The sequence below is a fragment of the Budorcas taxicolor genome, chromosome 3 (genome assembly GCF_023091745.1).
Source record: "Budorcas taxicolor isolate Tak-1 chromosome 3, Takin1.1, whole genome shotgun sequence".
Taxonomy (NCBI): Eukaryota; Metazoa; Chordata; class Mammalia; order Artiodactyla; family Bovidae; genus Budorcas; species Budorcas taxicolor.
In genome coordinates, this window is record NC_068912.1 from 66455666 (window position 1) to 66468564 (window position 12899).

The window sequence follows — 12899 nt, forward strand, 5'->3', positions numbered from 1 at the left end:
GGACTGCAAGGAGATCCAACCAGTCCATTCTGAAGATCAGCCCTGGGATTTCTTTGGAAGGAATGATGCTAAAGCTGAAACTCCAGTACTTTGGCCACCTCACGCGAAGAGGTGACTCATTGGAAAAGACTCTGATGCTGGGAGGGATTGGGGACAGGAGGAGAAGGGGACGACCAGAGGATCAGATGGCTGGATGGCATCACTGACTCGATGGACCTGAGTCTGAGTGAACTCCAGGAGTTGGTGATGGACCGGGAGGCCTGGCGTGCTGCGATTCATGGGGTCACAAGAGTCAGACACGACTGAGCGACTGAACTGAACTGTAAATGATGGTTGTATTAAATAAAAAGTGATATTTATATTTTTAATTAGTAATAAATATGGTTTACCATTCCTTGCTTTCTAGAAACTTCTCAGGATCTCTCATTCTCACAGTTTCCATTAGATGCTTGCAAATTTATTTTTACTTTGTTAGACAACAGACATATAAAGAAGGCAATTAATAAAAAGAAACCTACCCTCATTCCAAAAGTTTCATATTTTCGAAGTTTTAGGATTCTCAGTTAATCCCATTTCTTGAACCCCTTCATTCCCAGTCCCAGATATGAAAAATATATACTTGAGATTAAAAACCCTGTGCAAACTTTAATCTATTAGATAAACAAAACTAAATATTTCTCAAGCTCTTCTCTAACATAGACCTCCTATTATAATTTAATACAGGAGTACTTCTGGTCCAAGTTTTTTATCTTCATCTCAGTGACATCTCTTTAACAGAAAAAGGAGTAGAGTTGTTTGCCTCTGTTTTATTTCTCATGTTTAAGGGTGCATCCAAAACTGACATAAATCTCCAGTTTTCTTTTCCTAAATCTCCAGTTTCTTCTTTATAAGAATGGCTAAGAACTACATTTACATAAACTGAGAATTCCCTGGCAGACCAGTGGTTAGGACTCAGTGCTTTCACAGCCCATAGGCTGGGGTTTCATCCCAGGTCAAGATCCAGCAAGACATGTGGTGGGGCCAAAAGAAAAAATAAAAGAACTACATTCACAAAACCCCAAACTCTAATAGCTACAGAGATGATGTACTAAATTTTAGTTGTAGGATAGGTAATATTTTATCTATTAGCTTACTAAGATCCACAATACTTTCAGAACTATTCCAGGTATCCAAGAACCTGGTTTAACGTAAAGAGAACCTTTTAAAATCAAAAGTACCTTCATAAGATAAGCAAGTAAGAAAACTTTAAAACTCTACTTCTACATTAAGTCAACACTCAACAAATGAAAATTGGGCACTTACTACATATGAAGGCATTATGGACACCCTTTAAGGTCCAGGAGATACTGATATACCGTTTTGTTGTTGTTGTTTTTTTTTTGGCCTGTGCTGTGCATTTTGTGGGATCTTAGTCCTCTGACGAGGGATTGAACCTAGGGCCTTGGCAGTGACAGCGCACAATCCTAACCACTGGACCACCTGGGTATCCCCGATAAACTGTATTTATATAGCAATAACAATTAATTTTTTTTTACTATTAGAATAATTCTGTACTTTAACAAATACTCTTTAATCCAAAGATCATTCATCTATCTAATCTACAAATCATTTAACTTGGGAGAAAATGCTTAATCAAGAAAATAATGACAGTGGGTTTAAAATAGAAACCATGCCTACCAATCTCACTGATGCTTTTCAGCTCTTATCTCTTTAGCTGTGAGAAAATCTCCATGATGTTCACACTTCCTTAAGGAGTTTTAACTGTCATTTAGAGAAAGTTATAAAGGAATCATTTATAAATTAATGGAATAATATGCATGATTATGAGTTCTCTGACATTGTCAAGCATTTTCCATTTGCAATTAAAGTATATGGTTATCCCCACCAATTTTATTCTTGGGTATATACCCAAGAAAATTAAAAAATTATGTACAGAAAAAGTGGTACAAAAATGTTCAGAGTTGTATTATTCATTATAGCCAAAAAGTGGAAATAACCTAAATGCCCATCAATTAATGAATGGATAAACAGAATGTAGTATATCCAAACAACAGAATATTATTCGGCCATAAAACAAGAAACGAAGTACTGAATGATACAACACGGGTGTATCTTGAAAACATTATGCTAAGTGAAAGAAACAAACAAAAAAGCCAAGTATTGTTTAATCCCACTTATAAGAAATGTCCAGAATAGATGAATCCATAGAAGTAGAAAGTAGATTAGTGTTTGCCAGGGGCTGGAGGAATGGGAAGTGAGTGCTAATGGTTATGTGGTTTCTTTTTAGGGTGATGTAAATGTTCTGAAATTATAAAGTGGCTATATAAGGTGAATATATGAAAACAACTGGATTGTGTACTTTAAAATGGCAAACTTTTTAGCATGAGAATTATATCTCAATAAAGCTGTAAAGTATATGGTGATTAAAACCTATGTTTTGAATTTCTAAAAGAAGACCATATTCTGCTACAAGGTGATAGGGTCCAATAAACCTTGTATACCAATTATCCTGAAAATTTCTTTTGAACCAAAATCTTTGTTTCAAAATATCATTCTTACTATAGCTATAAAACAGAAAACAATAATTTTTTAAACGTAAATATATTTAAAAAATTAAAACACCTAAGAAATGCAATCTATACATATGAAAAAGTAAAATATTTATATGCATAGCAAGTAGTAGCAACATCATTCATAAGCAGCAGTTAGTGTTTATTTTCCCCATATTTTGGTTTAACACCATAGTGGTAGTTTATTCTTTTTAGGGAAATTGCATATGGTACATATAGCATATTATGAGTAAGTTATAGAAGACTGTGTAATTGGAAAATTAATTCCAAGTAACAATATTTCCTCTAAAAACACGTTTATTATCAAACAAATTATCCTTAACTAATGGACAATAAAATGTACCTATAATTTATTAAGTCCAAGATATATAGTTAATTTGCATAAAATTATATGTGGCATTTTAAAAACAACCTATTTCTAAAATATCAGTAATTCAGGCAATTGGGATTTCCACAGGAGATAAATTGCCATTAATTTCCTTTTTATGAAGAAAAGGTCTGTCTTAAGAACATTATAACTATGTTATTAAGAAATGCTACAGCATACTTTAAAAATCAAAATGGTGAAATATATGTATTAGGATACTCTTTTATGGGTACCAGCCCTATAGCAGCATTTCATATGATTTTAATCTAGTTAACCAGATTTCCAAGTAACTTGGGTTCTTCTTTACTAGAAGTACCTATCACATGTATAGTTAAGAATTTAAATTTCAATTAAAAATGAGAAGCTATCACACTTACAGTGTAAATATATATGCAATAAAGTACTTGGATAGCCTGGTACTTTATTAGAAATACATCTATTAACTCCACAGAAATGAATTTTACATGTACGCAAAATACTAAAAAATTCTGACTTGGGAGAAATGAAATAAAATACAGTGAGTGGTTTTCTCTTCATCTCTAACTGCAAAAATCCCTTTTGCCTTTTTATTTGACCCGTCTCTATTCATGCAATGTAATGAACCCTCAAAATAATTTACATGTCTTTATACAGAATTCACATCTACATCAGTAAATGGCCAGTCCTTTTATATTTTCAGTGCCTTATCAAAATATGGTTAACAAAGTTTTTCATTCTATGAGGCAGGAAGATGTTTCCTAAGTACTTCTTTGGACGATGAGGATATAGTATCCGGGAAGGAAACCTCAAATTCTATTAGAAGGTCACCACGTTGGTCAGGATTTTTCGGGAATGGTAGCCCATATCCAATAATTCTTCGCCTCATTCCAGGTTTCACAATATCATTTATTGTCATAGGTATGGTTCTTCCATCCATGGTTGGCACATTAATTGAGCAGCCGCACAATGCCTAAAATGAACCAAATAAAATTAACAAACTTCAAAATATAAAAGTCTAAACCAGCTGTAAAGAATGATTCTAAGGTAAAGTTTTAACCTCCAAAAGAATATCAATAATTTTAAGACTTTTTCCCCCATTAGAAAGTCCCTTCAGGACACACAAAATCAGATAGTTTACAAAAGAAGGAAAGGAGAAGGGGAAGGAAAGGAAAAGGAAAAAGGAAGAGAGGAGGAAAGAATGTCTTCCACATTGTCCTAGAATGAAATGAATTGTTTGAGGCTGCTATTACAACATTCAAGTTGCAAGGATGGAAATGGGAGAAGAGAAGAGGGAGAGATTAAGAACCAGAAAGAAAAAGATAGAAGCAACTACATACTTCTCCAGAGTGAAAACGTTAGGACAATATATTTATTGTTTTAGTCAGTAAATATTTACTGAGTACCGTATATGCCATATATTTCTGCTAGATGCTGAACATATAGGGACCATGAACACAGACCCTACCTCAAGGAATGCACAAAGAATTCAGAAGCAAACCAGTAATTATAACTTTACAGTATAAAGTTGTCAGAGAAGTATGTGTAGAATTCTTGTCTGAGACAAAGGGCACCCAATGTACTCCCTTAGCTTCTGGGAATACAGATTGCTTGAGGTAAGCACTGGACCATTAGTAAGTGTTGAGGTAGAGCAAGGAACAGCAGTGTTCCATAGAGGACAACTCAGACAAAGACAGAGGTATACAAGATAATAATATATCAAACTTAGGGAAATGTATACACATGTATGGGTAGAAATTAGATTAAAAACAATCTGTTAGTTTAAGCTAAAAAGTTTAGACTTTATGGTAGATGCTCTATGAAGTTATTTAAGAATTTTAAGCAGGGAACTGACATGGGCATATTTGCAGGATTATAATCCAATTTGAGAAACAGTGCCTAAAAGTAGAATAAATACAAACTAATGTATTAAAGCAGTACCCTCGTAACTTATTTTGTCTTTTAATGCCTTGTTTGTTATATAATTATTAACTCAAGTTAACAACTTTGGAAGAAATCTTATACATGGATTAAGGTAATGAGATTACAATGCAGATTTGACAAACTGCAAAAACAAAGTACAGATAATCCATACTAGGTAGGCCTCATAGTATATAATCTCGTCAGCACTTAAAACCGGCATTTAAATTGTTAGTATAAATAACTAAACTTAGAAAATATTATCCACAAAAGAGGCAAAATAGTAGTACTACTTTAGAGGGTTCTTATGAAAATTGTAAGAATGCTTGTGTAGTAAACATTAATGTTTGCTATTATTTAGATAAATTCCCAAAGATTACATGCATAATTCTGTTTGGTTTCAGAATCCGATATCCTACTAACTTACCTCTCGTAAACTAATTTTAGCAGTATAAATTATATTTGACCCATCCCTTTTGAATTTGGGGTGATCTTTATCTTTAATGACAAAAACAATGTCTGCTGGAATACTAGTTGGTGTTTCATCTCCTTCCCTTGGAAAAGTAATTTTGGTGCCTTCTTTCCACCCTTTTTTAATCTCGATGGTGAGAATTTTGTCCTCAGTTCTGTAACTCCTCCCATCAGGGTTTAACCTCTTCCGAGAAATCTTCATTCGTTTGGTACAACCACTATATATTTCTTCAAGTGATACTCTAAGTTCATGAATAACTGGAGGATCTTGTTTGAGGCGGGATGGCCCCACAGAATTCCTGTCTCTTGGATATCCATTCATGCTGAATCCAAAGGCGCCAAAAGGATCTCCATCAACTTCCATTTCATCAGAATCTCTACCACCACCCATCCGTCTTCCAAAGAAAATTTCAAAGGGGTTGGAACCTCCAAAAAATGCTGCAAATGTGGCATGAGGATCACCATGAAAGGTGTACCGGAAGGTACCTCCTTGTCCATCAGTACCTCCTGCTCCTCCTTTCAACCCTAAATGAGAAGATAAGCATGGTTAGAAAAATACTTACAACTCTTGAAAGTTAAACTTTTAAAAATTATATTACTCATAAACTTTGGCTAACTTAGGTTGCTACTTATTAATATTGGTCAGAAGTGCCATTATAACTAAATACAAAACAGCCATATAACTACCAATCATTCCACCCTAAGTTAAATTTTTAGCTTTCAAATTCTTTCTCCAAATCCCCATCTTTAACAATAATTTATTTCCAACTCTTTGTTCCATGCAAAAAAAGAAAGAAAATAAATAAAAATTGGAAACCTCTTATAAGCTACTGGTTTGATGATCTAAAGTATATAAATTTAGGTTTTTAAAAAATGTCATTCAAGGGGTGGAGAGAGGGAAGGATTGGGAGTTTGGGATTAGCAGATGCAAACTACGATATATAGGATGGATAAACAACAAGGTCCTATTGTATAACACAGAAACTATATTCAATATCCTGTGACAAACCATAATGGAAAAGAATATGTACATGTATAACTGAATTACTTTGCTGCATAGCAGAAATTAATACAACACTGTAAATCAACTATATTTTAAATACAATTTTAAAAATAGCAAAGAAAAAAAAAGATGTCAATCAAAAGGTCTTCAGTAATCAATGCAAACAAAATATATAACCTAAATCTTTGAGCACCATCATTATCAGTGAACACAAATCAGTGATGTAAAATGTCATATTCAAAATAACTATCTTTATTTCAGATCATCTTTCACTGCTTAAGAATTAAAATAGACCTCATTAATGGCAGAAAGGGAAAAAATTCCATTAACAAAATTTTAGACACTAAAATTACTATCCACATCCTAAATAATGAAATTTTTACCTAGGCATATCACATGATAGCATTAATTTCAACAGCATGTAAAAAGAAAACTGAAATCATGAGCTGTAAACCCTTTTGACCTGTAAGACCTTTGGGCTGGTTATTTTTGTGTATTATGGACAACCTGCTTCCTACACCAAGACTCTTTGATCCTGTTCCCTAAGACTCAACTAAGCAATTAGTAATTAGTAGTTCACAAGAAATAACATATTTGAAATAGCATTTTCTACTACATAGTGATGAAAGATTCTACTAAAACCTACAAAACCACAGTATAGTGATTTTCTAAGGGATCGATAGTGACAAGGATTTATATCATTACAGTCTCAGCAAAGTTTCTGGATAATCCTTATGGGTATTCCTGACCAAGGAGACAAGCAGGAACAGAACCTAAAAATTATAAAACTGTAAAAAAAAAAAAAAAACCACCAAGAGAATTAAACTAAGAGGTTCAGATATGTTCATCAGTGAGTAATTTGAGGGCAGGAAATACATTTTATTCATTTTTGCACTGTTCATGCATACAGTTCTGAAAATGATGGCCACTCATGTTTGCTGAATAAAGGGAAGAACTAATTCTTAAAGTGTTCGAAAGAAACACTAAAATGTGTGCTCGGTGTCAAGACAGAGAAAAGGCAGAAACAAAAACAATATAAAGTATAATTACACATACACATATGAGAAATTTAATAGTAAAAAACTCTACTGAAGTCACTCAGCATGCTTTCCCAGAGAGTTTAAAATTTTTTATTCTATTTGGCATCTTTCACTCAGGATATGCCTTGTAGAAAACAATGACAAGGATAAGTAGGACAAGAACTTTTAACAAATAGCTCATTCAAAACTCCTTTCTCTAAATTTTAGTGGTATAGTTATAACTCCAAATATTAAAAAAAGCTAGTGGCAGATTTTTTTTTTTTAATGATAGAATATGTGTATAACTCAAGGTCATTACCAATGTGATTAAACCAATACTAAATTATTTCAATCACTCCATCTTTCATCCCACAGAGTATAACGATTTAACAGAGTTCATAAAGTAAACTGAGTAAACTAGCCTGCCCAACTGAACCCTTTATAAGACAAAATCTAAATGTTTTGGATGTATAATGGATTCATGAAAAGAATGAATTACATTTTGTTATTACATCATGGGTTTGGCTTTTCCCTAAAAGCCCTTTGCCAAAAATGGTAACTCAATCAGGATTACTGAGTCCCTGAGAAGATTCACACACTGTCTGAACTGACATTCATCAAAGATAACAAACAGCCTCCAATAAAGCTTTGACACTAAATAGTCAACTGTGTACTACTGTGACTGAGAAAATCCTACCAAAATTCACACTAATATAACATGAATTATTATGCAAGTATCACTTGCGCTGCCCAGCACTTGAACAAGCCTGTCATCAACTATACAGTCAACTTTTCACTACGTACATTTTGATTGCTCATGGAAAATTTTAGTATGCAGCTAGACTACCTATGCTATCCAAAATTTTTTCTAAACACCATCATCACTTCGTGTGAGCAAGAAATGTACCCCAGAGTCAACATTTACTTATGTTGTACCAAGACTGCTATTATTTAAAACACAAGCAACCAACCAATTTGCAATTAAAAAAAAAATTATGTGTCTGGGATATTATTCATAACAATGATATCCATTTAATGAGTTGATTAAAGTTTATTAAAAGCAGCAGCACTGGAGAAAAATCAGGACTTCAAGGAAAAAAGTTATATGACTTTAAACTTCTTTTAAGGAGATCTAATATGTAAAACTGGAGAAGGCAATGGCACCCCACTCCAGTACTCTTGCCTGGAAAATCCCATGGACGGAGGAGCCTGGTAGGCTGCATTCCATAGGGTCGCTAAGAGTTGGACATGACTGAGCGACTTCACTTTCACTTTTCACTTTCATACACTGGAGAAGGAAATGGCAACCCACTCCAGTGTTCTTGCCCGGAGAATCCCAGGGATGGGGGAGCCTGGTGGGCTGCCATCTATGGGGTCGCACAGAGTTGGACACGACTGAAGCGACTTAGCAGCAGTAGCAGCAATATGTAAAAATCCAAATTTATAATAACACTTAGAGTTAACTAGCACAATGAGATTCTTTAAAGTTTTGATTCATAGAAATCCAATTTACTTTTTTAAATATATAGTAGATTGTTAATTAACTATATAAAGAACAGAAGCAGCAAACTAGTATAAAGATTAATAGCTAGTATAAAGATTAATGTACTAAACACAGATTTGATTATATAAATACTATCTTTCAGTATTTAAATTTTAAGTTATTGAGTGAAACATAAACAATAAAAAAAGGAAGATATGAAGAGAAAGAAATGTTAGAAAACTAGGCTACTATAAGGATGTGTTACTGAAAATCTGTTTTTAAGTCTTTTAATATAAAATTCTGTTGACATTCACAGAACAATTCAGAACTAAACCTAAAACTTTGGAGGAGAAATTAGATCAAAATCCAATTTCAAGTTTCAGTAGTCCTGTTTTTTGTTTTCAAATTATTCAACTATGGAGAAATGTCTCTATTATAAAATAATTTTATTTATTCCATACTATAAAAGTAACCCATTGTAAATATACCATTGGTCTTAGTCAAGTTATAGAACTGTGCACCCATCACCACAATCCAGTTATAAAACACTTCCATCAACCCAAAGAGTATTTTCATTTCTATTTGGAGTTAATCCTTGCTATCACCTCTAGCTCTAGGCAACCACTGATCTGTTTTGTCTATAAATTTGCCTTTTCCATGCATTTCATATAAATGGAATAATAGAATATGTAGTCATTTACATATGACTTATAATGTTTGAGGTTATTTCATTTACAAAGCATGTTTTATTAAATCAGTCCTTTTAATTGCTAAGTTGTGTGTGTGTATACATATATACCACACTTCATTTATCCATTTACTAAAAGATGATACTTTCGGATATTTTCATTTGGGGCCATCACAAATGATGCTGCTATGAATACTCACGTACATGTCTTTGAGTGGACCTGTATTTTCATTTCTCTTTTATAGATTCCCAGGAGTGGAAATGCTGGGTCATATGGTAAATTTAAAACATCTCTTTTTTTAATCCAGCTTTTTTAAAACCCAGCATTTAAAACTGTGGATATTAGACATTTTAAAAACACAAATATACTGGGATCACTGGCTCTCTTAGGTCCTAAATATATAAATTTAGCATGTTTAACTCATACAATTCTCAGTTCATGGTTTATTCCCACAGCTTCAGGTTGTAAAAGAGAATATAATAATTCAGGGGGAAAAGTGTACCAGGTAAATTAGCGTTTTGTTACTTCTAGAGAAACACAGAGGGCTATGCAACCAGGCCTGCAAGCACAAACAGATCAATGACAGGCAAAGAAACAAAAATATTTTTCCACGTTTTAACAGTATACTTAATGAGATATTTTGAATAAAGGATAAATAATTATAACACTTTTCTGTAAAGGAAGAATAATTTCTAAAACATAATAAAATAACTTTCATTTTAACTGTATTTTAAAGTAATATAAGTAGAAAATAGTATTTCTGAATAATATATTTCAATGCTTTAAAAAACTTATTCTTCCCTCACTATTACTTCTATTGCTTATATCAATTATCTAAAAGATTTGGGGTACATAGATGATCCTGTTTTAGTTTTCTAAAAATTCACTTCACTGATGACGCTCAGTAAAAATCAAACTGGAGAAATATAACTCAAGAAAAACACTATTAAGAGGTAATGTTAGGCCGAGAAAAATGTATCATTTGGTGACATGAAAATTCTGAAGATAAATATCCTTAGAAACACTGAATCTTATGGTTTAGTTATAGACATATTTGGGCTGTTAGTGAGGTGTGGATTAAATCAATGGATATTTGCTTTTTCATGGGAATTCATAGTGTTATACCGTGTTTGTAGATTTCTTTACAAAATAACTTCTTCAGAAAGAGTAGTATATAGCTAGTAGTATCTGAGAATCCTGCTTAGCTTTTGAGATGAAAGAAATCATAGTATTTTGAGTACGGCCATAAGGAACCAGCAGGACTGAACTGCCCACTACTTGCTTTTTTCAGTCTTTACTTTGCAGGAACCTGACACTGCAGGTCCTCATAGCAGCAGAAACTGCAATTTGGGGCAACTCAGATCAAAAAGAAAAAGCATAACAAGAAAAAAAGAAAACCTCTATACAATTACCCTAAATTTAACTTTTTAACTCAAAATACACAGTTACCACTTCATTGTATTTTAAGATAGATTTTTAACTAGGGAAATTTAACATTAAATGCAATAAAAAAAAAGTTTTCATAACTACAATGAATGATTTTAAAATAATATTTGGGGAAAAAATTAGTAATAACTTAATCCTGATATAAAAAGTTGAAATTCTAGAACTTGTAAAAATTAAAATGTTCTTGTTGCTGTTAATTAGCAATTTTAAATCGTCTTACTTTACAGCTACATTTATATGGTGATGATGGACAATTTAAAATCCAGAATGATAAAATCCAGAATAAAATGTAAGGATAATCTTACATTTTACTCCCATTTACTGTATTCAACTAGTTTCAGATCTCACAATCCAAAAAACAAAAGTGTGGCAGGGAGAGGAAAGGAAGTCATCATGCCTTCCTCTACACCTAGATAGTAAAATTTCAAAAGAAATAATGTTATCTTAAAGTAAATCAGTCATTGTTCTAAGGAGGTGGCCATTTTAGGTCAAAAATTGCATTTCTGAGATCTCATTTTCTTGGCACACAATTAGTGTTTACAATTAAGCTAAAAACTTGTTCTGGTATTTTATGACATCAGGAAAATTCTTTCCTCTCCAGGCAGAATGCCAAAAACAACTACAGCTAAATGCCTGGGCCTTCGGCTTCTCAGAGAGAAGATTCTGTCCTGTTTAATCTAAACTAGATTTGCCATAAGAAAAAAGGCAAAAAACTTCTTTTGTTTTCGTGAATAAAATATAAACCACCCAGAGTTTGAACTGCCAATCTTAAGATTTTAAATGACTGAAGAATCTTTATTGGCTCTGGCAGAAAATTCATTAGAAAAAAAAAAAAAAACAGGTTGCGTAAGACTTTTGACACAATTTCTTAATGAGTATGGGAATTTAAGGTTTCTTTTCAAATACAATGTTAACAGTACAAATCTAATGGCAGAACATATATATTGCACAAAATGTCAAAATCCAAAAAAGGACAAACAAGTACATTTCATTCATAGCTATGTAACATTCATTCATATGATCAGGGATGAAATCTTGCTTTTATCCATTATTTGTCTTTCTACTTTTGAAATGTCAGAGAATTTAATAACCAGAAAGCTGATAGAGAAAAAAGAGAGACAGAAAGATATACACTGAACTCTTACCTTCCTCCCCAAACTGATCATATATTTCTCTCTTTTTAGGATCACTCAATACTTCATAAGCTTCTGCGACCTCTTTAAATTTTTCCTCTGCCTGAGGAGATTTGTTCTTGTCCGGATGAAATCTGAGGGCTTGTTTTCGGTAAGCCTTTTTAATATCTTCATCTGAAGCTCCTTTTTCAATTCCCAAAATGCAATAATAGTCTTTCCCCATTTCGAGTGCCTTGAAATGAACTTAGATTTCCCTTTGTGAAAGAAAACAGCGTCCCCAGTCTTAGCAATACAATGATTCTAAGAAAAATAAACCAAGCTGGGTATTTTAAAAGTTAAAGCAAATCAGCAATTCAGCTTTGCTGTCTTAAGGCAGCAAGCAGACAGCGCCTCAGTATTTAATTCCTTCCCCAACGGCTCACTTACAGATAAATATACACTACACGGGAGACGGCCTCCTTCTAGATCCTCCCATTTTCACTACGTGTCTCTGCACTTTCTAGAACAGCAAATGCTACAGGACGTCACTTCCCCAGCTGCCTCTAGTACCGAGCTAGGTTTTCTCCTCCTCCACGATTAACTATTCATTTTCCTTCTGGCTCTACTATACTTGTTTCCTTTTTAAGAGGCCAAGTGGATTAAGAAACCAGTATTTCAGCATAGAATATCATAACTACACATTTACTTACTCCATTCTAAATAAAAAAGCAATAAAAAAATCATTATAGCCATTAAGTATCTTATTAAAATTAGATATATACAAATAAAAATACTTGTTATTTTAACTTCAAGTCATTCAAATTAAGATATACAGTATTAAAA

At 33.0% G+C, this 12899-nt stretch overlaps 1 protein-coding gene across 1 annotated transcript; it reads right to left on the reverse strand.

The window, feature by feature from the left end:
* Window positions 1–297: 297 nt before the first annotated feature.
* Window positions 298–12479, reverse strand: DNAJB4 (DnaJ heat shock protein family (Hsp40) member B4). Its single transcript, XM_052636979.1, has 3 exons — window positions 12090–12479; window positions 5261–5829; window positions 298–3886 (listed from the first exon to the last, which is right to left on the reverse strand). The coding sequence occupies exons 1-3, from the start codon at window positions 12298–12300 to the stop codon at window positions 3653–3655; spliced, it is 1014 nt and encodes a 337-aa protein (XP_052492939.1). The 5' UTR covers window positions 12301–12479; the 3' UTR covers window positions 298–3652.
* Window positions 12480–12899: the final 420 nt, after the last annotated feature.